General features: G+C 39.0%; 1 protein-coding gene across 7 annotated transcripts in view; it reads left to right on the top strand.

Moving 5' to 3' along the window:
* The window catches only part of PIKFYVE (phosphoinositide kinase, FYVE-type zinc finger containing), an 89,688-nt gene that overhangs the window by 45,638 nt on the left and 16,176 nt on the right, over window positions 1-27,874 (top strand). For all 7 annotated transcript variants that reach the window (XR_007154717.1, XM_047870417.1, XM_047870415.1 and 4 more), the window contains 15 exons: window positions 4,520-4,660; window positions 5,281-5,407; window positions 5,690-6,849; window positions 10,257-10,357; window positions 11,629-11,700; window positions 12,374-12,545; window positions 14,561-14,739; window positions 16,341-16,454; window positions 17,409-17,517; window positions 17,628-17,782; window positions 19,596-19,686; window positions 22,887-22,947; window positions 24,025-24,162; window positions 25,242-25,362; window positions 27,280-27,375. Coding sequence is in view for 6 of the 7 variants with exons in the window: in XM_047870417.1 (XP_047726373.1) it covers window positions 4,520-4,660; window positions 5,281-5,407; window positions 5,690-6,849; window positions 10,257-10,357; window positions 11,629-11,700; window positions 12,374-12,545; window positions 14,561-14,739; window positions 16,341-16,454; window positions 17,409-17,517; window positions 17,628-17,782; window positions 19,596-19,686; window positions 22,887-22,947; window positions 24,025-24,162; window positions 25,242-25,362; window positions 27,280-27,375 (2,837 nt within the window). In the remaining variant the exon portion in view is untranslated. The remainder of the gene's footprint in view (window positions 1-4,519; window positions 4,661-5,280; window positions 5,408-5,689; window positions 6,850-10,256; window positions 10,358-11,628; window positions 11,701-12,373; window positions 12,546-14,560; window positions 14,740-16,340; window positions 16,455-17,408; window positions 17,518-17,627; window positions 17,783-19,595; window positions 19,687-22,886; window positions 22,948-24,024; window positions 24,163-25,241; window positions 25,363-27,279; window positions 27,376-27,874) is intronic.

The raw sequence follows: 27,874 nt of genomic DNA, 5'->3' as shown, positions 1-27,874 counted from the left end.
TCCGGCTCAGGTCATGATCTCATGGTAATGGGATCAAACCTCTTGTATGGCTCCACACTGACAGCGCGGAGCCTGCTTGCGATTCTCTCTCTCTGCTCCTCCCCCGCCTATGCTCCCTCCCTTCCCACCCAATAAATAAATAAACTTAAAAAAATTTTTTTTTAATTTATTAAATCATTATAAAATACATTTTTATGTATTACTTTGGAAGCTTACCAAAACCTCTGTCACTCCTCATTTTTATTTATATTTATTGTTTTTTAAATGTTTATTTATTTTGAGAGAGTGCATGCACTTGCAAGCGGGGGATGGGGCAGAGAGAGAAAGAGAGAGAGAGAGAGAGAGAGGAGAGAGAGAGAATCTTAAGCAGGCTCTGTGCTGACAGCACAGAGCCCAACACTGGGCATGATCTCACATGCTCACATGTGAGCATGAGATCATGACCTGCGCTGAAATCAAGAGTCAGATGCTTAACCAACTGAGACACTGAGGCACCCCTGTCATTCCTTATTTTTAGAGTTTCAAAGTGTTAAGGGGAACCTAGAACTTTTTGGGAATATACGGAAGAAAAAGTGAAAATCTGAATTCTGGCCTCTGTGTGCACTTGGGTTGTTGATTTACTTCAAGTATTTTTCTAACTTACCAGATTTCCCAGTGGCAATACCTGGCTTTTCATATAGTCTGTTGTACTAAAACACTTGTTTCTGGAACACCAGTTACCTTGTACACAGCTGGTAAAGGGGAGCAGCATCAGATGGAAGTTGTGTTGGTTTCTATGTGATTTTTCTTAGCTAAGGGGACCCAGCATGGCTGCAGTAGGATCATAACCCTCATAACCCTCAACTGGAAAGAAGAATCCGCCTCAGCTTGGCTGCTACCAAGGCAGGAACCCTTTTGGCTCTTTTTAAGAAATTCAAAGTGCTCTGCTGTTGGAAGGGCTCTCTCCCTGGAGGGAAGCACCCCTAGCCCTGGGTGCTTCTTAATGGCTCCACTGCTCAGAGCTCCTTTTGTGGTTGTACCGTTGCAGTTGCTTTTGTACACTTAAAATTTCCCTTGAGGCATGAGGCAGCCTCCAGCTGTGCTGAGCTACCCATTGGGGCTGCCCACATTCTCTCTCAAGGTACTGATTACTTTTGTTAGTGCACTGGATATGAAGTTATATTGGTCTAAAAAGTTTTTTGCCCCGACTTCTTTTATACCATAAATACTATTAATTTTAATCAGCTGTTGTTCAAAATGGGAGGTTTTCAGGAATGTGTCTGTAATGTTATAGTAGAAACACATTCAGGGGCGCCTGGGTGGCTCAGTCGGTTAAGCGTCCGACTTCAGCTCAGGTCACGATCTCGCGGTCCGTGAGTTCGAGCCCCGCGTCGGGCTCTGGGCTGACAGCTCAGAGCCTGCAGCCTGTTTCAGATTCTGTGTCTCCCTCTCTCTCTGCCCCTCCCCCGTTCATGCTCTGTCTCTCTCTCTGTCTCAAAAATAAATAAACGTTGAAAAAAAAAAAAAAAAAAAAAAGAAACACATTCAGTTCCAGAAACATTTAGAGAAACTTGAAAATTCGTGGGTGATAGGCACATTTTTCTGAGAGTGGTAGGAGCAGTCACTTTTGTACTGAATTCATAGACACCAACAGAAGAAACTTCGTTGTGGTTTGTGGAACTCTGCTCTATTGCTTAATGAACTCTGTTACTTGGGGCTCTTTCCTCTTTAGAATTCAGTTATAAATAAGGGCAAATCAGGGGTTCTGCCTATATCATACCCTCCCTACTAGCTCTGATGTACTGTGCCTTCTCAGTGGTGACCTGAAATAAGGAATTAGGGGAAACACAATTACTGTTTGTGGAATCTCAGATTCTTTAATGCTGGGAATTTTCTTGATCTCAATGAAGCGGTCCGTGGAAAACTTTTATAGGATCAGATCACAACTGCATTGATTGTAAGGCTTATCCTGATTGCATTTGTTAAAATGTATAAAATTATAGGTCTTGTAATTGATCAATTGGGTAGCTGAAATCCACAGGTAATTATTTACAGAACATTTATACTTAAATTTATTCACTCCATTTTAACTCCATTCTTGCAAGTAGGTTAACATACTAAAGTCTTTTTGTGTTAGAGAAGTTTGCTCTGGGCAAACATGTATCTAAGAGACATGATTTAATTCACATAACCTAAAGCATCTTGGTTGTGCTTTGAAACATAGTTTCTTATACCTCTAATACCTGCCCTATAGAAGTTTTTAGTTTGAATTAATATAAAGCATCAGCTTATTTTTTTCTCCTTTTTTGTTTGGTCCAATCAATGTGGAATAAGCAAAGAAGAAGCTGAAATTTTGGTTCATACAGGTGTACCTCAGAGATACTGCAAGTTCGGTTCTAGGCCACTGCAGTAAAGCCAGTATTGTGATAAAGCAACTTAGGTGACTTGTTTGGTCTCTCAGTGCATATAAAAGTTATGTTTACACCGTACTGTAGTCTTTTAAGTGTGCAAATGGCATTATATCTAAAAAAAAAAAAAAAAGTATACATGAATTAAAAACACTTTACTGCTAAAAAATGCTGACCATCATCTGAGCTTTCAGTGAGTTGTTCAAAATCACGATTACAGAGTACCATAACAGATATAGTAAGAATGAAAAAGTGTAAAATGCTGCGAGAATTTCCAAAATGTGACACAGATATGAAATGAGCGAATGCTGTTGGAAAAATGGTGCCAATAGACTTGTTTGACACAGGGTCGCCACAGACCTTCAGTTTGTAAAAAGTGCAGTACCTGCGAAGCACAGTGAAGCAAACTATAATAAACAAGGTATGCCTGTAATTAGAAAGAGGATGAGTGACAGAGGCCAAGCAGGTAATTACGCTGGGGCTTTACAGTGTCTTCACAAAGCTGGCACTACTGGTGAAATTACGATATTTGGAAGTTTTGGGTTTGAGAACAAATGGCTAAGAAAGAATTCTTGAGACATTTTCGGTGTAAAGAGGTGATTTTCTTACAGCGTGGGGAGAAAGAGGGAAACAGAGGCAAAAGAAATGTAACTGAGCAGAAGGAGCTGCCCTGGAATTGTGAGGAGTGACTGATTATATACTTTTTAATTAGTGAGGGTTAGGGATAGCAGAAGTCTCTAAGGAATTTGGAAGCAAGACTTTCTGGACCTTGACGGGCTAGTTGCTATTAAGATAAGGTTACATTTAGTCTTTAGTAAACCATAAACATTGAGGCACTAAGGCAGCCCTGAGTTCCTTGAAGAAGGTCACACTCTGCATGTTCAGGTATCAGTGTGCTGTAAGCTGTTAGGAAATTTAATTTAAGTTACAGTTCTTTTGCCTTTGTTTCCCTCATCACTACTAGGTCTGTTGGTGTGCCTCTGCTCCATTCCATGCTCATGGCCTACTTCCTGATATTCTGTCCTTGCTGGGCCTGGCCCAAGCCTCCTTTGAACATGGTGCTTCATGTGCAGTCACGATAGCTGATTATAGTTGGGACTGAGAGGAAGTGTATTTGCCATCCCTGTGCCAAAGGCCAGAAATTAAAAAAAAAAAAAAAATCAACTTATTATAGTTACACTTTTGAAGCTGCACAGATAAAATCATTGAAAATGCCATTAAATGACCATTTGGTAAGTAGAGTAGGAAATTAACACGTTTCAAGGGAAAAACTCCATTTCGTTAGTAATTGGAGATGTTGAAAATGTACGATTTCTATCAGTAAACAGAAAACGGTAGAAATGTACTTCATAGTGGTGGGTTCATTGCAGGGAGTAGGCTCATCCATTGCTGGCGGCACTGACCATGAATACAGACTTGCTCAAAAGACACTTCGGGCGTGTGGAGCAGAAGTGACAGACATGCACACACATTCAAGTGTCTCCTTTCTGGAGCCCATAAATTTTATGAAACAGTCAGTGATTTGTATTGTTTTAACTCTGGTCATTGTTGGTAGTATTCATTTGCTTTGAAAATAAGCCTTCGTCAAGAAATTGTATTAAGTGGTATGTTTTAGGTCTTTATAGCTGTTCTAAGTAGAAGATGATCTTCTGGGAGATTGAAATGAGGGAGAAGCTGAAATAGCATCTGTTAGAGAGTTATTTATTCCAATACCCAAAGAAGAGCTACTCTAGTTAATTTCAGAATGTAGAAGGGGGATTCTATATTTAAAGAATGAGAAATTGCTTTCATTGGGGAGTTAGGTTCACTGAGGTTAGGTTTGTTTGTTTTCTTTTAATCTCTAAGAGCAAACTAATTGGATTCTTGGCTTTCACATTATTAGTTATTAAGAATTGAAAATCCTTCAAAGTACAATTAGTGAGTCAGAAAATGGAATTTCTCCTAAAACCCTTTTTTATTAGCATAATCAACAGTTCAGATTTATGAATAATATTCTTGGTTGTGTTTGAAGTGACTTGCTTATAGACTTATTTGGAGATGAAGAGACTTAGTCAAACCCTCCTGATGTTTTAATATTTGTAGATCTTGAATTGAAGCAGGTATAATATTTTTGATGTTTTTTTTTTCCTTAGGAAAGGGAATTCTTGAAGAATTATGTTCAGCGAATAGTTGATGTTCGACCTACATTGGTTCTAGTTGAAAAAACAGTGTCTCGGATTGCCCAAGACATGTTACTAGAACATGGCATTACTTTGGTCATTAATGTAAAATCAGTGAGTCTTCCTATTTTTCTATCACTTAAAAAAAATCTCTGTTTTTAAATTTATATGCATCATATTGATATGCAGGGATCTTTGATTATCTGTTTGGTCTTCCATATATATTGAAAGTAGGACAGTAAGCACGACAGTCGTTTCTTTATTTAAGACTAGAGAATCTCAGACTGGAGGAAAGGGTAATAAATTATATAGCACTCATTATAGTTGTAACACCAAAGATGTAATAGATAATTGGTAATGACTAGTATTTGTTGAGCCTTTGTTTTGTTTGGGGAATTGTACGAGTAGAAGATGCTCTCTCTGCTGAAAAGTTACCCTCTTCAGAATAGAGGCCACCTCTAGGAAATTTCCTGTTTCCCCCAGTCCTGTGCCAATGCACGATGCTCACATGCCTTTTAATAATGTTATTAATATGAGTCTGGTTTGTTTTCGTGGGAACATATTGATCACTGAGCAACTACTTATAGTGTAATCTAGAATCAAAAATTATTATATAATTAAAATTAAGAAAATTAATTGTGAAGTTTATGTCTAAATTTTTCCTATTTTCCAGATAAAATTTACTAAGAATTTTATCCTCTAATTTTGTAATAAAACGTTTTTCTGTGTTCTAGCAAGTTTTAGAACGAATCAGTCGGATGACCCAAGGTGATTTAGTAATGTCGATGGACCAGCTGCTTACAAAACCCCACCTGGGCACCTGTCACAAATTTTATATGCAGATCTTTCAGTTGCCTAATGGTGAGTGATCATTAGATAGATTGACCTGAGATTGGAGAATTGAAGAAATGAGTAAACTCATCAGTACTACAGTGTTTACTTTGTCCTAATTTCTAATAATCCATTAATAATGTTTAGTTATAATACTAACATCTATTAGCAGTGTTTGTTAAATGAGGATTGGTAACTGTGGTCTTACTTGAAAGTTTTTCTTTTGTAGAGGTCAAGATAATGAAATAATTCTGTCTGGGCTTGTGGAATGCCAACTATGTCTTCTTAAACTTTTTATATGTTTATTTGTAGAGCAAACCAAAACACTGATGTTTTTTGAAGGCTGTCCACAGCACCTGGGCTGTACAATCAAGCTTAGAGGAGGCTCTGATTATGAGCTGGCTCGAGTTAAAGAGATCCTAATATTTATGATCTGTGTAGCTTATCATTCTCAACTAGAAATCTCCTTCCTCATGGATGAATTTGCTATGCCTCCTACGTTAACACAAAACCCTTCCTTCCATTCTCTGATTGAGGGGCGGGAGGATGAAGGGACCGCACAAGAGCCGTTCAGCGGAAGCCCCCTCCCCCGGGAGCCTGACTTTCCTTCAGAATTTCTGCCCTCCGATGATAGCAGTTTGCTAGAATCAAGGATTGTGTTTGAGAAGGGTGACCAGGAGAATAGAAGCATTCCACAGGATGTTGCCTGTTTGAAGCATCAAGAGTATGCCACAACGGCTTGCCCCACAGGGATCCCCTGTGCTCTCTTTCCATCGGTCCCAGAATCGTTGTTGCCGCTGCACGTGGACGACCAGCAGGATGCTGTGGGCTTGGAGCAGCCGGAGGCTTTGCAGCACCCAGATGAGCTACAGGATCCCAAAAGCCAGATGAGAGCCTTTAGAGACCCTTTGCAGGATGACACTGGATTGTATGTTACTGAGGAGGTTACCTCTTCTGAAGATAAACGAAAGACTTATTCTTTGGCCTTTAAACAGGAATTGAAAGACATGATCCTCTGTATCTCCCCAGTAATCACATTCCGGGAGCCCTTCCTTTTAACTGAAAAAGGGATGAGATGCTCTACCCGAGATTATTTCGCAGAGCAGGTTTACTGGTCTCCTCTCCTCAATAAAGAGTTCAAAGAAGTGGAAAGCAGGCGGAAGAAGCAGCTGCTTAGGGATCTCTCTGGTCTTCAAGGCATGAACGGAAGTGTTCAGGCCAAGGCTATTCAAGTCTTGCCCTCGCACGAGCTAGTGAGCACTAGAATTGCTGAGCATCTTGGGGATAGCCAGAGCTTGGGTAGAATGCTGGCTGATTATCGGGCCAGAGGAGGAAGAATTCAGCAAAAAAATGCAGACCCTTTTGCTCATTCAAAGGATGTATCTGGTACTTCAAGTGGCAGATCAGGAAGCAAAACTGATGGTGACGAGGAGAAAGGGTTGATTCCGAGTGATGCAGTGTGGTCAACAAAGGTGAGGCAGACCACTTTGGGAGCTTGTGCAAATTTAGAAAGTGTTGAAAAACTTGCTGTAGCGGGGTTAAAAAAAACCCATGAATATGACAGATTGCCTGCAGATTTATTATGTATTTCTTCTTTTAGTTTCTTTTTTTTTTTTTTTTTGCCCGGAGTCTGTTGGCTCATGTATTGCTTTCAAATGTATAAGGTAGGACGGGGCACCTGGGTGGCTCAGTTGGTTGAGCGTCCGACTCGTGATTTTGGCTCAGGTCATGATCCCAGGGTCATCGGATAGAGCCCTGGGTCGGGCTCTGTCCTGGGTGTGGAGCCTGCTTGGGATTCTCTCTCTCCTTCTCTCTCTGTCCCACCCCTGCTCGTTCTCTCTCCCTTTCTCTCTCTCTCGAAATAAATAAACATAAAAAAAAATAAGAGTATAAAGTAATGAAACTTGATTTTGAACGTTTCATGCTGAGCTCATAATAAAGTAGGAAGAACTTTGCCGTAGGGAGAAGGGTGGACCCATGTAAAAATTTGTGGCAGGGTAACTTGGGTGTGGTGTGATGCATCCTTGATCCTTTTAATGATTATGAGGGAGAGCAAGATGAAGGTTACTATAGAAAATTGATGTGTTTTTAGAAAATGTCAGATTTATTTATTTAGCATAAAACACTTTGCATTATTTAACTATGATAGTGCCCTTCTTTTTTTTTTTTTTTAACGTTTATTCATTTTTGAGAGACAGAGATAGAGTGTGAATGGGGGAGGGGCAGAGAGGGAGGGAGACAGAGAATCCAAAGCAGGCTCCAGGCTCTGAGCTGTCAGTACAGAGCCTGACATGGGACTTGAACTCACGAGGGACTTGAACTCACGTAGCATGAGATCATGACCTGAGCTGAAGTTGGACACTTAACCCACTGGGCCACCCAGGCGCCCTATGCCCTTATTCTTTTTAAACAGAAATTGAGGGGAAATTAAGATTTGCTTATGGACATACTGATGGTGGTTGTAATAAAACTAATGAAAACATCCATCTCTAAATGAGGATATGAAGTTGTTTAATAGAATAAATAAGAAGATGTTTAATTTCACTGGCAGTTAGGGAAGTGCTAAATAATAATGGTATATACTATTTTCTGTTCGGTACATTATTGTTTGTGAGATTGGCAAAAAAAGAAAGTGGTAAGAGTCATGGTTAACATGGTGTGGAAAAATAGCTATAATAAATTTTATGTAAATTTGTGTTTATATACATTTATGTAAATTTATAGAAAATGATAGGGAGATCTGTTTTAGTTTCTGTGTGTGTGTGTGTGTGTGTGTGTGTGTGTGTGTGTATGTATGTATGTATGTGTATATACGTACACACATACACATACCTATGGTCCAGGATTCCAATTTTTTAAAATTTTAATTTATATTTATCAAATTTTTATTTAAATTCTAGTTGGTTAACATGTAGTGTAATATTGGCTTCAGAAGTGATTAAGCACTTACATAGAACACCCAGTGCTCATCACAGGTGCCCTCCTTAATACCCGTCACCCATCTAACCCATCCCCACCCACCACCCCTCCATCAAACCCTAGTTTGTTCTCTGTCATTAAGAGTGTCTTATGGTTTGTTTCGCTCACTCTTCCCGCCCCCCTTCCCATGTTTTCATCTGTTTTTCTTTTTAAATTCCACACATGAGTGAACTCATATGGTCTTTGTCTTTCTCTGACTTATTTCGCTTAGCATAATTCACTCTAGCTTTTCCATGTTGTTGCAAATGACAAGATTTCATTCATTTTGATGGCTGAGTAACATTCTCATTTTATATATATATATATATATATATATATATATATACACATATATATATACACATATATATATATACATATATATACACATATATATATGTATATATATATATATATACACACACACATACATGTATACACACATATACACATACATACACACATATATATGTACATATATATAAATAAATGTATGTGTATATATATGTACATATACCACATCTTCTTTATCCATTTATCATTCAGTGGACATTTGGGCTCTCTCCATAGTTTGGCTGTTAATAGCATTGCTATAAACATTGGGTTGCATGTGCCCTTTCAGATCTATATTTTTGTATCCTTTGGGTAAACATCTAGTAGTATAATTGCTGAGTCGTAGGGTAGTTCTATTTTTAACTTTTTGAGGAACCTCCATATTATTCTCCAGAGTGACTGCACCAGTTTGCATTCCCACGAACAGTGTGAGAGGGTTCCCCTTTTCACATCCTTGTCAACACCTGTTGTTTCCTGTGTTGTTAATTGTAGCCATTCTCAGGATTCCCATCTTTTATAACCTATTCTGCAGATATAAGTAAGCATCTTATGTAAGGATGCTTACAGTTTGTAGGAATATATATGCGGGGATGTTTGCTGAAGCCTTGTTTCTAGTTTTTTGCAATAAAAAGGATGAGTTGGATCTCACTGAATAACCCAGGTAGAGCCTGTGATACATTTTCAAGGGTTAAAAAGCAAGTAGTGTTATATGCGGAATCCTCTCATTTTTATAAAAACACTATCACCTGTGTATTCGTATGTGGGTGTTTTTGTGTGTACATGAGTGCAAGCTAGCAAAAAGAGGTCATGTTTTTAACTGTATAATGAAAGCAATCACTTTGGGAGGTAGGGTGGCCTCAACAGAGGAGAGGCTTTATGTACTTCATGAATTTCTTCACTTAACTCTGCACTATTTGATTTTTGACAGAGAGCACCTATTGCCTTTGTAATAATCAAGAACAGGTATAAAGTATAAGTAAATAAATACCTGAGAGTTTTTCTCAGATTGATGTTATATCCAGCCATCAGTTCAGACTTTTTTTTTTAATGTTGATCTATTTTGAGAGAGAGAGTGCATGCGCTTGGGTACAAGCGTGAGCAAAGGAGGGGCGGGGGCGGAGGGGGAGAGAATCCCAGGTGGCTCCATGCTTCAGTGCAGAGCCTGACACGGGCCCAATCTCATGAGTCTGGGATCGTGACCTGAGATGAAATCAAGAACCTGATGCTCAACCGACTGAGCCATCCAGGTGCCCCAGTTCAGACTGTATCATATGGACTATTTAGTCAACTATTTACTTCCAAAATAATTCAATGCACTTTTATAAGTAAAAAAGAGTACTGAAGAAAACAAGCTATACATCTGTTTGTATTTTTAAGTTAGCTTAAGGTTTTTGCACTGGTTTGTCTCAAAAATGAGCTGCTCTTCTTCCTTATATTTAGTTTCTGGTAGTTTTCAGTCCTCTGTGGAACCCTTACAGTGAGGACTGGAGGCTTCACAAGTCAAGAGGAATGTGTTGGATATTAGAAGCTTGCGTTGGGGTTGGAGCGTGGTGCCACTTGGGGTGCTCATCCGTTTCTTCCCTTTCAGGTGGACTGTCTGAACCCTGTTAACCACCAGAGACTGTGTGTGCTCTTCAGCAGCTCTTCTGCCCAGTCCAGCAACGCCCCCAGTGCCTGTGTCAGCCCTTGGTAGGGTTTTCCTCTTGCACTGTTGCATTGTATTTAAGAACAGAATTCCAGCAACTTAAAAAAAAAAAAAAAAATCAGCCATTACGATCTGTTTTTAGGTTCATGGCATGCTGCTCGTTGTATATGAATTGATAGAACTTTTAAACTTGTGAATTAAATATGAAATTTGTGTTGGTTCACGAGAAGTAAATGAAAGGTACCTTGAGTAAGAGTGAAAAGGATGTGAGGGATGGAAAGACATTTGTACTTATAAAAGTGAGAAAGTTGATACATAAGAGCTATATTTTTTTTTAAGATTTTTTATTTTTAAGTGATCTCTACACCCAACCTGGGGCTCAAACTCACAACCCTGGAGATCAAGAGTCACACACTCTACCGACTGAGCCCACCAGGTGTGCCTATAAAAGCTAGTTTTAAGCATTTTGATGATAATGTACAATTTAGGCAAGTTTTCCATAAGGCATCATTTTCAAAGAAGTGGTCAGTCTTTTGCCTTATTAACGGATTTTGTCCTAAAACTTAATTCTCAGTAGATTGATAGAAAAAGGCTAGTTATTGCATAGTTTTCTCTTTAGTTTTAAAAGTACTCTGGAATGTAGCTGCTTGTTTGTGGAGCACCGTTTCCTTGACAGAATGTGTTCTGTATTTAATCTTGGTCTCCAGAAACACTTATTGCTTCCAGTGAGATCAGGGATCCTTCTGGTTCCCGTATAGCTCTAGCGGACTGACTTGTGGCTGGGGAACCCACAGGAATTTTCTCTGGGGGTTTACGGACTCCTTAGGTCAAGGCTTGAATAAGGTTTAGGCTACAGCAGGGCTATAACCAAATTCTCTTATTTGTGGGCATTTATAAGTCAGGAATTGGTTCTCCCGGAAGAATATGAGCTGCTGCTGTTCTTGCTCAGTAAAGGTATGAGGACCAGAGAGCAAGAGACAGGAGTTCTGTTTTATGGTGATAGAGCAGAAGGGCTCTGTGAAGGAAGCTTTTATCTCTTCCTGGCTCATGTCTGTTTTACTCATGTAATGTTATTGTTTATGCATCCTGATGTAGTTTGAGAAGATGCTAATGGACTGGGAACGGATAAGGAGCTAGTCCAAACCTGTTTTATCAGCTGAGGTCAAACCTGTTCTAGAAGAACAGCAAAATATTATCTACTCTAATACTGCCTTCTAGTCACATCTAACAAGTAATCAGTTTGTAGTCTCATGAAGTATCTTTGCTGTGTGGCAATTCTTACGATATGTTCCTGAGAAATGTTGTCTTCTTTTAGGATTGTAACAATGGAATTTTATGGAAAGAATGATCTTACATTAGGCATATTTTTAGAGAGATACTGTTTCAGGTAAGAACAAATTTTCTCCTTATGTTTCATGTATGCTTTTCAGATGCCCGGGATTTCAACCTAAAACGTGAACATTAGTTGGAGTATTGTTCAGTGGCCTTCACTGTGATACCACACTCTGTATACCATACAGAGAAGGAATTTATTTCACATTCAACTCCAGGATATCTTATCCAGTTTGTTCCTCAGTCTTTGTCTAATTACATTGCCATCCCTAAGACTTTATTTTAGGATGTTTATCTTTAGAGTGATTGAAATGAGAGGCAGGAGAAGCATGAGAACAGCTAGACCTGGGTTTGAGTCTTAGTGCTGTCACCTGCCACTTAACATGATCAAGAGCAAGTGATTTTTACCAGCCCCCTTTACAGGGAATAACAAGCTCCAGATGTGTCATGGGCTTGACTAGGTAAAAAAATGAGTTGATATTTTAAAAATGCTAAGCAAATAGAAGGTGCTCAATAACTGGAAACTATCACTGAGCTGTAGCTGAAGACAGGATGCTTGGCTGCAGACTCCAAGCAGTGTGGGTGGCACCCCGTGCGGATCATCCACCGGTCAGCGTGACTCCGGAGAGGATGCTGCTCTTTCTGGAGATGGGGTCCAGTTAGCCAGTATTCATTCTACATTGCTCCTCGGTTTCATGGTTAATGTGAGGACTTTCTTTTTGTCAAAGGCCTTCTTATCAGTGTCCTAGCATGTTCTGTGATACCCCCATGGTGCATCATATTCGGCGCTTTGTCCATGGCCAAGGCTGTGTGCAGATAATTCTGAAGGAGTTAGATTCTCCAGTACCTGGATATCAACATACGATTCTTACCTATTCCTGGTGCAGAATCTGCAAACAGGTAAACGTGCCCTGTTACTGTAAATTTCATACAACATTATTTCTTTTTTTATTTGCATAGTTCTTTTGGGAGGGGGTGGTCTGTATTACTTTGGATTTATTTGTCATTGGGCTCTCATTTATTTTATCTTCCAGTGCTGTGTATTCCATTTAGTGTTTGTTTATTGAAGGTTCCATTTTAGAATTTATCAGTCATTATACAAAATATAAATACCTTGTTTGGTAAAATTATGGAGATTATATTTTGACAATTCTCAATTATGCTTATTTATTCAGCACTTATTTAAGCACCATCTATGTGCCAGGGACTGTGTAAGGGCTTGGCATGGCGTCTGTCCTCTGGGGAGGAGAAAGACTTGTAACACAGTAATTATAGTACGCCAGGATGTTTGTGGCTATTTGAGCCTATATCAACATTTCTATCTTAAGAGATACAGCTGAGACCATGTTTAAATTGATCTCTGCTGGTTTTCATGTGCCATGTGAAAAGGACCATTTTTGAGAAAAAGGAGCATGTGTTTTATTTCTTCTTTTCTTGTTTAACTCTGGAGGATATACTTGGTGACGATATTATGCTTTCAGTATTTACTTTTTATCCAAATTATTTGCAGCAAGCTTATGCCAACTTTAACCTCATTGGCTTATTTTGGAGTGTGTTTTCAGAAGACACATATGAGAATTACAGATAAAATAATAGTGTGATCTATGTCAGTATCAGTGGTTGAGGAAGCCAAAATCAAAGTCTTTTCCTTCTGCAGTAGCACACGTATAGCCGTGAGATCATTTCTTGCAATGATCTTACTTTTTATGCTTGTTCTTACAGGAGCAAGTATGGTTCCTGTTAGACAGCTGGTAATATATTGTTGCGGAATATGTGAACTTCTATAGATTGAGCAGTGAATTAAATGAATAACTTAAATTTGATTTTTATATCTTACATGCTTTGGTGTGTATACTTCATTTTAAAACAAAAACTTCTGCCTTTGGGGCTATGTTAGAAAGGAAAAGGTAAACAGTTTTTGTTACACAAAGATGAAAGATTTCCATGTGTAAAAAAGTTATAATATGACCAAACAGTAATATACTTAATATTAAACTCCTGTAAGGCATGATAAAAAAAAGGGCACAAAGCAGTTTCACACAAATGGCCAGTAGACGTATGCAAATAAATTTGAGTTGTTAGTAGAGAAGTGTAAATAAAACCAGTGAAGTGCGGTTTTATTTTGTTTTGTTTTTAAGAAATCACATTTCAAAGATTTATAATTCCTGAGATTGGTAAGCAAGTGGGGAAATTGGTATTCTCAGATACTGTTGGAGATTGTGTAAACCAGTGCACCAATTTTGGAAGACAGTGTGGGAAAAAGTCTCCAAGACTGCATAAATATTCATGCCATTTGACCTACCAACCCCCACTTTTCTTAATTTATTCCAAGGCAATAATTATGGATATTTGTAAGTGTGTGTGTATATATGTGTGTGTGTGTGTATATATATATATATATATATATATATATATATATATATATATTCATTCATCGGAGCATCATCAGAATAAAGAAAATCTTGTCTTAAATGTATATCAATAGGGATTGGTTTAATGTGTCCATATAATGGGATATTCTGTGGCCATTGAAATCAAGTTGTATGAGAGTATTTTATGTGGGAAAATATTTATGATACATTGTTAAGTAAAAATAATACAGGGTTATGAAACTAATTATAGGAAAGACTTTTTATTTACAAATATGCTGGCTGGGTACCTTCTATGAATTCATTTATGTGTATTTGTATGTATATACATCACGAAAGTAAAAATACTAGCATATTGATGGTGGTGGGATCACCAATGATACTGCATGTCCAGCTATCCCTAACTCTACCCACTTTAAACCTTTCTTTCTTTTTCCAGTTTTCTGCAGTCAAAATATTAGATTTGTACTAGAAAAGAAAAATTATTTTTTAAAAAAGAGATTCTCAGTATGTGGTTGCATAACAAGTGATTTATATGAATTTCAGGTAACACCAGTTGTTGCTCTTTCCAACGAGTCCTGGTCCATGTCATTTGCAAAATACCTTGAACTTAGGTTTTATGGGCACCAGTACACTCGCAGAGCCAATGCTGAGCCGTGTGGTCACTCCATCCACCATGATTATCACCAGTATTTCTCCTATAATCAGATGGTGGCATCTTTCAGGTAGGAAAGTGACCTTATACATAGTCACCTAGTCCCTAAAGGCTTTGTAACATTTCTTCTATAACTAGATTGAATTAATTTGTGGTGTGTGTTGTTCCCCACTCCCACCCTTGCAAATGCAGAGGGTCATACTCTGTGCTAAGAGCTTTCAGTGTTGTCATTTTATTTAATCCTTATTTTAAGAAATAGGTATTATTATTAACCTCACTTTTGAGCTTATAGGTCACCTAGAGAGCTGGCAAGGGATGAAGTTGTGATGTGAACTAGTAGATCTGCTGTACATGTTAATCTTAACCACTGTTTTACATGGAAGCATTGTCAGAATTTTTGTTGAGACATTAGCATAAAGTTAATTGGATATTCCAGATAGAGCTAAAATCACCAGTTCAAAGAATGGGTCCACTGTGGTGCTGAATGATCTGAGAAAGCCTTCAGGTTCTGCCTTCAAAATATATCCAGAATCTGAACACTTGTTACCATCTCCACCACTCCCACTGTGGACTGAGCCTCTGTTGCCTTTTGATAGATGATTGCAGTGGCCTCAACCAGTTTCCCTCTGGCCTTGCCCCCTGCAGTCTGATCTCAACAGCAGTCAAGTGATTTCCCTCAGTGAAAATCTGCTCAGGCCACTCCTCTGCTGTAGAGCCTTCTTCTGGGTGTCTGTTTCAGTGAGGGTGGAAGCCAGAGCCTATTTATGGGCCTGTGAGCTCCTGCAAGCTCTGACTGCTCAGTACCTCCTCTGGGTTCTCACCTCCTCCTCCTGTCCCCTCAGTGCAGCCTCATTCGTACCAGGGAGGATCCTGCTTGGGAGCCTGGTGCTTGCCCTTCCTTCTCTGAACCGCCTACTCCCCAGATATCTGCCTGCTTTTCCTTACTTCCTGGGTCTTTGTTCATATTTTACCTGAGCTGACTCCTCACCCCTAGCACTCCCTGTCTCCCTTTCCTGCTTTATTTTTCTCTGTAGCACTTACCATCTGCAATAATGTATATTTTACGTATTTGTTTATTCCTGAATCTCCTTATTTCTGAATCATGAGGGCAGGAATTCTGGCCCTTGTTGAATGCTGTATCCTCAGCATCTAAAATAACATCTGACACAAAATAGGCCTTCAGGAAATACTTAGAATTAGAGCTTATTTCCTTTGGGAGCAAGAGCTTTAACCGTGAACCTACTGTGTGGACAGGTTATAGCATTTATTAGACAACATAAACTCGTGGGTGGAAAGACTCTTAAGGGACTCATGAGAATAAAGACTGATGAGGAATCCTCAGGAGCTGGGAAAGTGATGTGCTCATGAGCTAATTGTAGAAAGGGATTCCTCTCATTCATAAAGTTTATTTCCCAGCCATTGTTTTTTATTAGCCTCAGGGGATAAATGATGACATCACAGTACAGTGAAGAAATAAACAAGACAAAAACCCTTCTAGAATTGGGGAGGGTATTCTAATGGATGAAGTTGTCTTCAATATTTTTATAATTGTTGTAAAATGCTATTTTACAGAAACTTTTTCTTATGCCTCATAGGATTTATGATTACCTCTACTCAAGATATTAAAGTATTTTTTACTTTTCTACTATTACTTGTATTTTTTTCTCTCAGTTATTCTCCCATTCGGCTTCTTGAAGTATGTGTTCCACTCCCTAAGATATTCATTAAACGTCAGGCCCCATTAAAAGTGTCCCTTCTTCAGGATCTAAAGGACTTCTTTCAAAAGTAAGTTTTAGTTTCTTCGATCATCTTTTTTTACAGATTTAAAAAAAATTGTAGGGGCGCCTGGGTGGCGCAGTCGGTTAAGCGTCCGACTTCAGCCAGGTCACGATCTCGCGGTCCGTGAGTTCGAGCCCCGCGTCGGGCTCTGGGCTGGTGGTTCAGAACCTGGAGCCTGTTTCCGATTCTGTGTCTCCCTCTCTCTCTGCCCCTCCCCCGTTCATGCTCTGTCTCTCTCTGTCCCAAAAATAAATAAACGTTGAAAAAAAAAAATTTAAAAAAAAAAAAAAAAAAAATTGTAAATATTTTAAAATGTCAGGTTTATTCATGTAGCTTTTTTTGAAATCATAAATATTTTTAAAGTTTTCATTTATTTATTTATTACTTTTTAATATAATTTATTGACAAATTGGTTTCCATACAACACCCAGTGCTCATCCCAACAAGTGCCCTCCTCAGTGCCCATCACCCACTCTCCCCTCTCCCCCACCCCCCATCCACCCTCAGTTTGTTCTCAGTATCCAAGAGTCTCTTATTACGATTGGCCTCCCTCACTGTAACTTTGTTTTCCCCCCTTCCCCTCTCCCCTGGTCTTCTGTTAAGTTTCTCAAGATCTACCTATGAGTGAAAACATATGGTATCTGTCTTTCTCTGACTTATTTCACTTAGCATAATACCAACATAAATATTTTTCTAAATATATGTTGCATATATGCCTATTACAAAAAAGAAGTAAGACTGCATAAAAGTATAAAAAAAAATCAAACCATCTTAGACATAAAAACTGTTAAGATTTTGATGTACATCCCTTTAGGTCTTTTTTGTTTTGCAGAATTGTATAGGATTCTTAATTAGGTTAAATACAGTTAAAGTTTTGTGTGTGTGATTTTTCTTTTGATAAGAGATTAGAAGATTTAATTCCAACTTTTCTGAAGTGTTTAACATCCGTGTTTTTATCAGAGTTTCACAGGTATATCTTGCTGTTGACGAAAGACTTGCATCTTTGAAAACTGATACGTTTAGCAAGACAAGAGAGGAAAAAATGGAAGATATCTTTGCACAAAAAGAGGTAATTCGTTTCTCTGACAGAAACTCAAAGGTTAACTGTTAACTGTTAATCAGAAGTTTCTTTTGGGGGTGTGTGTCCTCACCTGCCCGAATTGTTTCTGTTCTGTGTAGATGGAGGAAGGCGAGTTCAAGAACTGGGTGGAGAAGATGCAAGCCAGGCTCATGTCCTCCTCCGCGGACGCCCCACAGCAGCTGCAGTCTATCTTCGAGTCCCTCATTGCCAAGAAGCAGAGTCTGTGTGAAGTGCTTCAGGCTTGGAACAACAGGTATGCTTTGCGCGCCTGGGGCTTCTTTTTTTTTTTTTTAAATTTTTTTTTTTTTTCAACGTTTATTTATTTTTGGGACAGAGAGAGACAGAGCTTGAACGGGGGAGGGGCAGAGAGAGAGGGAGACACAGAATCGGAAACAGGCTCCAGGCTCTGAGCCATCAGCCCAGAGCCCGACGCGGGGCTCGAACTCCCGGACCGCGAGATCGTGACCTGGCCGAGGTCGGACGCCTAACCAACTGCGCCACCCAGGCGCCCCTGGGGCTTCTTTAATGTTTGTGCAAAATTCGCTCTGCCGTGATGTTTTTAATGTAAAGGCCTTTATTAATAATGGATGTTACATTTTGCTCTCAAGTTGTAGAAGGTTTTGTTTTTCTGTCACCACCCCCCCTTCACTATTTAAAATATATATGCTAGTCATGGGGCACCTGGGTGGCTCAGTTGGTTAAGTGTCCGACTTTGGCTTAGGTCATGATCTCGCAGTTCGTGAGCTCAGGCCCCTCATCAGGTCAGGCTCTGTGCTGACAACCCAGAGCCTGGAGCCTGCTTCGGATTCTGTGTCTCCCTCTCTCTCTGCCCTTCCCCCCCTCATGCTCTCCATCTCTCAAATATGAATAAATGTTAAAAAAAATTTAAAAAATATATATGCTTATCTTTAGGTAGTTTGTAAAGATAAAGAAACAAAGATGAGAGCAGCTTTCAGTGATGTTTCAGATACTGAGGAGTGTGTGTGCTTATTGCATGTGATGTAACTGAATTAGTATTCCATGGAGTGATTATTGGTTTTTAGGCCAGGACTTTCAAGTATGTTATTTTTTTTTTTTTAACGTTTATTTATTTTTGAGACAGAGAGAGACAGAGCATGAATGGGGGAGGGTCAGAGAGAGGGAGACACAGAATCCGAAACAGGCTTCTGGCTCCGAGCTGTCAGCACAGAGCCCGACGCAGGGCTCGAACTCACGGACCGCGAGATCATGACCTGAGCCGAAGTCGGCTGCTTAACCGACTGAGCCACCCAGGCGCCCCAAGTTATTACTTTTCTTTTTTAATGTTTCTTTATTTATTTTTGAGAGAGAGAGAGAGAGAGCACAAAGAGGGGAGAGGCAGAGAGAGAGGGAGAGGGAATCCGAAGCAGGCTCCAGGCTCTAGGCTGTCAGTACGGAGCCCGACGTGGGTCTCAAACCCACGGACTGTGAGATCATGACCTGAGCCGGTCGGGCACTTAACCCGACTGAGCCACCCAGGTGCCCCTCAAGTATGTTATTATTTATACCTTTATTTAAATGTTTATTTGGGGAGATATTTCCCTTTAATGCTTATTTAAAAGTCGAGTTGGATTATTATAGCATTTATTTATTGAGCACTTGCATTATGCTAAGCAATAAGTAAGGCACTAGGTGGACGTTTAATCTTTTTTTGGTCTTGTGAATCCTACAGTGTGTATATACTGTTTCCATTTTACAGAGGGGGAAACAGTATCTCTAAGAGACCAAGGCATTTACCCAAGTTGTGTAGTTACTAATTATCAGAGCTGGTTTGGAGCTCAGGTCTGTTGGTCACTCAAGCTAGTGTGTTTTGGTTACATTATGTTGTTTCTTATAATAACTTGCTATTCTTTTATAACTATAGTCCTATCACTAATAGCTCTTGATTAGTTGATTAGAAAAAAACGAGAAACTTAATTATACATAATTTTCATATCTATTGCAGTCAAAGTAGGAAATCTAATTGTTTTGGTTTCACAAAATTTGTAAATGTTATTCAGGATATTAGAAACAAACTATTCTCTTCCCCCCAACTCCTTTAATTATAGATTGCAGGACCTTTTCCAGCAGGAAAAGGGTAGAAAGCGACCTTCAGTTCCTCCGAGTCCTGGAAGACTGAGACAGGGGGAAGAAAGCAAGGTAATGAAATGTAGTCTTTGGTCTTCCATTGATATAAATATTATAGTTAATTTCATTTAAGACGCTCACAAGTAGTAATTTAATACGTAGATTTAATAATACTAAATAGTTTTTCATTCTGCAGTTGTGAGGTTTCCAAGAGACATGACCTGGATGAATTTTTTATCTTGCTTGAAATAAAATTGTTATAATTCGTTCATTTGAAACATTTGTCAAAAGCTACTGTCTATGGGCTTCACTGGAGAGAGCATCATGGTTGCAGTAGGTCTCTAAAGGAGAGATTTTGGACGTCCTGAGTGTATAATAGAGTCCTAATTTATTTTAATATGTAGTTTTGTGTGTTCTTTATTTCTGTGCTTAAGTGGGAAGTTTTTCTTGAGGGTTAGTTTTGCACATTGATTTCATTGGCTTTTCCTAACTGTATTAGTTTTCTCTTGTTACATAACAAATGACCACAAACTTTGTGGCCTAAAACACAGATTTATCTTCATGGAGGTCAGGAGTCTGGCACGGTGTGGCTGGGATCTCTGCTCAGTCTCACATAGCTCCAGACAAGATTTGGTTCAGGGCTGTTATCTGAGGCTCAGGGTCATCTTCCAGGGTCATCCAGGCTGTTGGTAAAATTTAGTTCCTAGTTGTTTTAGGACTGAGGTCTCACTTTTGCTGCTGGCAGTTGACCAGAGCCCATTCTCAACTCCTAGAGGCTGCTTGCTTTCCTTGCTGTGAGCCCCCTTTCGTCTTCACACCTTCAACAATGCATGGAATCCTCATGCTTCAGATTCCTTAGTTCCTCTTCTCTGACCTTTAGACACAGATTTGAAAGGACTTGTGTGATCAGATCACTGCCTGGATAATCCCTCCCCATTTGAAGGTTAACGGATTTGGGACCTTGAATACATCTGCAAAATCCCTTCATAGCAGTATTTAGATTAGTGTGTGAATAACAGTGGATGGGGGATGTGTATGGGGGGGGGAGCAGGATTCTCCTGGGCCATCTTAGAATTCTGCCTATCATACTAAGTAACCATATTTTCAGATAAGTTACTAATGTTAGTATAGTATAAGGACTTAATAATACGATGAGGGACTTTGAAAGAATTTTTTTTTTTTGTACAAGTGTGTAATAATATGTGTAGAGAAGTATTTTCATGGAATGATAAATTCAAGTGCCTTAGATCTTTGTGTTGTTTAGAAATACATAAATGAATTCTTCCTTTTTGTCTCATAGCTGTGTAGGAATTACTTTCCCTGAAAGTTAGGTGAGAGTAAGAGTGAGGGTTACTGAAGGTGGTTTGTGTATTAGTATTTGTGAAGTAATCTGGGGCTATTAATGGCTAACACAGACTGTTAATGGCCTTCCCATTTGCCCACAGAAGAAACTGCACAGCTAGTTGTGTAAGACCTTTGATTATAATACGTACGTGCAGAATTAAAAATACAAAATCATTTAGTAGATGATCATCTTTTTGAAGACTTGAAAGTTGATTTGAAAGTCTGTAGCACTGCCTGTATTTTCACTTGATAACTAGTTTTTGAATACTTTAGGCACTATTCTAGGTTCAAGACATATAGCTATGAACAAAGGCCATAGTTACTATCCTTGTGGAACATTTGTCTGATTAGGAGGAGACTGATAATAAACCAGTGGACAATAAGCTTTTTAAAAAAATGGGAAAAAGGCTATGAAGAAAAAAATAAGGGAGATGGAGAGTATTGCTAAGGGAGTGGGTGGTGGTGGGTTATTTTATATAGGGTAGCCGGGGGTCTCTCTGGAATGGTGAGCAAATCTAAGAATGTTCTAAATAGCCATCTAAGAAATGACTTTGTAAACAAATTGTACACAGGATTTATAGTGATTCTAAATATATTTCACCTATGTGTAATGGAACTTGAGTAAGTCCAGTGGAAAATAAAAGATTACTAAATTTAATGGGTAATCCTAAGTAGTTCTTAGATGCTTTCATGCTAGGAAGTGAGCCACTGTTTAGAGCACTGTTCACAGAGTGTAGTTAAAGGACTCCTGAAGGTTTAAGTTCCTTCCAAGGTCTCTGCAAGATTTCCCTTTTTCAATTACATATCTGTGTGAGGCTCGATTTTCTTTATATTGTTCAGTCATGATAATATAGCTCAATAGATGAAGTGCAGAAGCCAGAGATAATATCTAGCTGTCTGCTAGACATTAAAGTATTTGTAAAAGTGTCAAACAATGCCACTTTTACCAATTTTTTGATAGGTATTTTTAAATTAAATGTTTACATTAACATGTAAGGGTTTATTATTTTTAAATTTTTTTTCAACGTTTTTTATTTATTTTTGGGACAGAGAGAGACAGATCATGAACGGGGGAGGGGCAGAGAGAGAGGGAGACACAGAATCGGAAACAGGCTCCAGGCTCCAGGCTCCGAGCCATCAGCCCAGAGCCTGACGCGGGGCTCGAACTCATGGACTGCGAGATCGTGACCTGGCTGAAGTCGGACGCTTAACCGACTGTGCCACCCAGGCGCCCCTGGGTTTATTATTTTTAAAATGAACTAATAAATGTATATTCTAAAACTTTCTCCGTTTTAATTTTTTTTTTAAAGTTTTATTTATTTATTTATTTTGAGAGAGAGGGAGAGAGAGAGAGCAAGGGAGGGTCAGAGAGAGAGAAAGGGAGAGAGAATTCCAAGTAGATTCCACACTGTCAGCAAAGAGCCGGATTCAGGGCTCAAACTCACAAACCGTGAGATCATGACCTGAGCTGAAAGCAGGAGTCAGATCCTTAATCGAATGAGCCACCCAGGTGTCCCAGTTTTCATTTCTAATAAGGTAAAAATCAAAAGCTATAGCTCACATAAACAAAAGCTGAGTATCTTAATTCTTAAGAGGTTTAAGATAAGGGGCGCTTGGTGGCTCAGTTGGTTAAGCATCTGACCCTCGTAAGTAAGTATCTGATTCTTGGTTTTGGCTCAGGTCACAATCTCATGGTTCGTGGGTTTGAGCCCTGCATCAGGCTCTGTGCTGGTGGTATGGAGCATGGTTGGGATTCTCTGCCTCTTTCTCTGCCCCCTCCCCTTGTGCTCTTTCTCTTTCTCTCTCAAAATAAATAAATTAATTAAAAAAAAAAGAGAGATTAGACAAAAAAAGAGGCTTAAGGTTAGAAAATTTTAAAAATGTGATTTTAATGTTTCCTTAAGAGTAAGGTATTTACTTCTCTGCAGATAAGTGCAATGGATGCGGCTCCACGAAATATTTCTCCAGGACTTCAAAATGGAGAAAAAGGTGGGTCCTGGAGTCTAATCACTTGCCACTGGATTTAAAGAGATTCCTTAGTCTAGAAGTTGTTTCCATGGCTAATTTTGAGAAGATTTTCTGATGCAGTCGTTACAGACTTTTTTCTCCCTTCCTGTATTATAGCACTGTCAGTGTATCTTAGAGTATATTGCAAGAAGATCAATGAGGAGGTAGAAATAACACGATCTGTTGGGGGAAGAGCAAAGAAAAGAAGGAAATTGAATTTTTGTTTTGCTTGTTCCCAAGTCAGCAGGTTTCACTGCAAAAATATTAGAAAGTTTAATTTCTGTTTTCATGTCACTAAAATCTTTTTCTAGACCTAAGCTGTCTTTCACAGTATTTCATTGAATAACTTGGTGCCATCCTAGAAAATTTGTAGGGACATTTTCTTGGATCGTCTTTGTGGAATGTGAGCTCAACTCATAATTCTTGATATTTTTCTATTATGATTCAGTAAACTTTCCCCCTGAGAATGAGCACGTGATTTTTTTCTTCCAATGGTGTCTTGATTTTATTCCCTATTAAATTGAATCAACTGAGATTTAGGTAACCAGTTATGGTCTAGTCGTAAAGAATATTAGATAGGAATCAGACTTGGGTGGCCAGCCACAGTGCTGTCACTAAGAGCTGACTGAGGTCAAGTCATGTAACCTGTTTGGATATTTGTATCTATGTCTATTAAAAAAATTTTTTTTTAAAGTTTATTTATTTATTTTGAGAGAGAGAGAGAGAGCATGAGCAGAGGAGGGGCAGAGAAAGGGAGAGAGAATCCCAAGCAGGTTCCGCACTGTCAGCGCAGAGCCTGATGCAGGGCTTGAACCCACAGACCCACGGGATCATGACCTGAGCCAAAACCAAGAGTTGGAGGCTTAACTGACTGAGCCACCCAGGCGCCCCTGTATCTATTTCTAAAATGTGTGCTAAAATGGCCTAAGTAATTTTTAGGAAGCTAAAATTCTTTGGTTTAGGAGGCAGAAATATGAGTTGGCATTTAAAAAACACTCCTATTAGGTAGACATGGGCTCAGCGTTTTTGAATGACTTACTGAAGTCTGTTTTTCTTTAGAGGACCGCTTCCTGACCACCCTGTCCAGCCAGAGCCCCGCCAGCTCGGCGCATCTGCAGCTGCCTACCCCCCCGGAAGCCCTGCCCGAGCAGCTGGCGGGAGCGCCCCCTGAGCTCGATACAGCCAGTAGTTCCGAAGGTACAGTTGAAGTCATTTTTACTGTACTTCATCCGAAAGAGAACACTGTGAATGCTTTGATACGACGCTTTCTTATCTCTTAGAGTTTGTACGTTTTATCTTTCCTGGAAGTGCTATTTTAGTTTCAGCTTTTTACCGTATCACTTCTTCAGTTGGCGCTCCTTGACATAGGAATATCTAAGGAGCAGAATGTTATTCTGCTTCATCTGTTTTCTGGGAATATTACTTTCTTGAGTCCCACAAAGCGCATGGTTTTTGCCTTGTAAGAAAATAAGAGAAATTGCAGCCATTTCTCCCACAACAACTGTTTATTTCACTAATGGCAAATTTATGCCTCGTTTCTCTCTTTCCTTGCTTTCTGTTCAAAGCAGTAACTACTTAAGTAGTGTAAACTTTAAAAATAACTTTTAGTTTTTAATTTTTTTAAAAGTTCACTTATTTTCAGAGAGAGAGAGAGAACAAGGGTGCGACTGGGGGAGGAGCAGAGAGAGAGAGAGAGAGAGAGAGAGAGAGAGACAGAGAAGAGAAGCCCAAGCAGGCTGCATGCTGTGAACGCAGAGCCCAATTCAGGCCTCGTGGCCTGTGAACTTGAGATCATGACTTGAGCTGAAATCAAGAGTAGGACGCTTAACTGACTGAACCACCCAGGTGCCCCCAAAAGAACTTTTAAACTGCAGTTAAACTCCGATGTCACAGCCACAGTGCATATAACTAAGTTGAAGTGATAATAAGAAGAGCTGTGGCTGCGTTCACGAATGCTCAGGCAGTAATTTCATCATGGCTGCTGCCCGGCCCCTGCAATGATAAAGCATCGATTATGGGATGGTTCCAATTTCAGAGAGGGTGAAATGTAAAACAGTGTGATCTTTGGAGTCAGTGCTATGTATGCTTCACTGTTGTTTCCTCTTTCATCCCCAAAGAGTCCTTATTCCTAGATCAGAAATTTTGTACCATAATTGGTAATTATGGTGTGAATACATGTCTGTATTCCAAAATTGGCAAGAAATAATGTTGATACTTTATACTGTTTTTTACTTGTTCTGAATATTAACTTATAAGTAGAATATTTTTTATCCTAGATGTGTTTGATGGACATTTGCTGGGATCCACAGACAGCCAGGTGAAGGAAAAATCAACCATGAAAGCCATCTTTGCAAATTTGCTTCCAGGAAATAGCTACAACCCTATTCCATTTCCGTTGTAAGTACTGTAAAAGTCAGTGGCTGTTGTTGGGTTGTTTTGTTTTCACTTACTTTTAAACACCTCGTTCCAAATATTTATTCTTTACGTATTTAAATATATTTATTTAACATTATGCATACTTCTCAAATTATATTTCCATCATAGTAAAAGAAGTGTCTTTTGGTGTAATGTAATTTATAGAATTATTATATAGCAACCATCATCATATAGTAGATGAATGGGTGAGAAAAACATTAATGTTGCTTAATGCTTCAGATTACTAGTGTGAAAATAATTGTTTATACCTATATATAAATATTATATCTATCTATCTGTCTATATTAAAGACATACTGCTACATCTATTGATCCCATGGTCATAAAAACATACTGCTGGTTGTGTATGAAGATGACAGTACTGACTTATAACTTTCTGGGACATGGTACTTTTCAGTCAATGAATTACAATGACCTGTACAAGTTTTCATGTGATCTTGTTTGTACTGGGCTCACTGAATAGGAAAGAAAACAGGTTGGCTGTGAGTTTTTTCCCCACTGGTTGATCTGTGTAGCCATCAGATGCTGCTCCTGTATGCTGCTGCAAGTGCATCCAAAAGGTGGACATTCGTTCATAAGACCTTTGTTCTTAACTTTGTATTAATTTATCAGTCAGTATTTAAATGTACTGAGTGCCAGTTCTCGTGCCCCAGGATGTAGAACAAGATTAATAAGGAAAATCACTGCTCTTGGGAGCTCACCGTCTCAGGGAGGAGACAAGTAGAGATTTACACTACAGTCTGTGAAAGTCCCTGTTTTCTCTGCTTCAGACTTGACTTAGTTTCTTGACTAGGTTGTTGTTCCTCCTATTGTATGACCTTTGCCCATGCCCTCACTTTCTTCTTTTGTCATTACTCTGAATTCTTTTTCAGGGAAACTTTAGACTGTCCCCACTAGTTCCCTGCCTCAGCCAGATTAGGTCTCCTTGTTACATGCTCTCATGATTCCCTCGTGGCGCTTACCACAGATAGTGATTGTATTTATTTGCAGGATTATTTGATGCTTTCACATCTTGTTCATGTTAGGTGCTTAGTAATGGTTTTTCTTTTCTTTTTTTTATAATTTTTTTTTTAACATTTATTTATCTTTTTGAGAGACAGAGACAGAACGTGAGTGGGAGAGAGGCAGAGAGAGAGAGGGAGACACAGAATCTGAAACAGGCTCCAGGCTCCGAGCTGTCAGCACAGAGTCTGACACGGGGCTTGAACTCACGAACCGCGAGCTCATGACCTGAGCTGAAGTCAGAGGCTTAACCGACTGAGCCACCCAGGCGCCCCAGTAATAGTTTTTCTTAATATTGTGTTTCTGGCACAGCAAATAGCTGTTAACACGAATGAATGAATGCCTCCCTAGGAGCTTTAGGGTAGAGGTCAGGGGATCAAGATTTGGGTTAAAATGGAGTCACACCATTGAGTTTCCATATGATAAATAGGAGAATGGCTGTGTTATATTATTTCTTGTTGGACTAATACTAGACTTGGAGCTGTGTTCATCTCAAAAAGTATTGATAATGGATAGCAGAAGTGTGAAAGATTTTGTTCTACTATAAGCCTGAACAAAAAGTCTTGTGGCAACTGTGTTACATTATTTCCTCTTGGAAACGTGGAAAGTGTTGTATAGAGTAACTATTCCGGAACCCTCCGATTTGAAAACCGATCTGACAATTTCCAATTACCTTTAAAAACTTTCTGTTGATAACATTTTCCTTGGCTGTTTGGTTAAATTCTACATACATTTTGGCTTATTTAGTTATATTCTTGTAATTATGCAGTATTTACCTAACTTAAAATTGTCATGAGATTTACTTATAATGTGTTAGTGGTTTGTGTAGATGATTTTCTGCTAATTTTGTTCTTCTTTATTTGAAAATTTTGAACAGTGATCCAGATAAGCACTACTTAATGTATGAACACGAACGGGTACCCATTGCTGTTTGTGAGAAGGAGCCCAGCTCCATCATTGCTTTTGCTCTCAGGTATTATTCATGGGACTTTTCACCTGTGATTAGATCTTTATATTTTATGTATATTTACTAACCATCTTATTGTTGAGATCTTTTATAGAGAGTGGGGAAGAATGGTTAAATATAAACCAAAATACATATTCTTAGGGCACAATAGCTTGTTCTCTTTGTGTATGAAAGTGTATTCTGTATCCAGATAATAACAGGATGATTCTTAAGCAAGCTTCTACTTAGTAAATTGACTAGGCAAGTTATTTACTCACCTTTATATCCTCTAAACATTCTCTGTTCTACTGTGTATCCCTTCCTTACATTTACTTACTGATATACTAGAATGTCTTATGTCGTCTGAGTTCCTTTTTGTGGTCTTCCTTTCCTTCTTGCTTCCCACACGTAGCAGGTAGTTTCCTTACTAGAGTAATGCCATTCCTATGCCTTAACCCACTTACATGCCCACACTTATCATATGTTTTAAACAAGCATTCCTCTATAAAAGTATTTATATCTTCTG

This window comes from Prionailurus viverrinus, chromosome C1 (genome assembly GCF_022837055.1).
Source record: "Prionailurus viverrinus isolate Anna chromosome C1, UM_Priviv_1.0, whole genome shotgun sequence".
In the NCBI taxonomy this organism is placed as follows: domain Eukaryota; kingdom Metazoa; phylum Chordata; class Mammalia; order Carnivora; family Felidae; genus Prionailurus; species Prionailurus viverrinus.
This window is presented reverse-complemented; position numbering and strand designations above follow the sequence as displayed.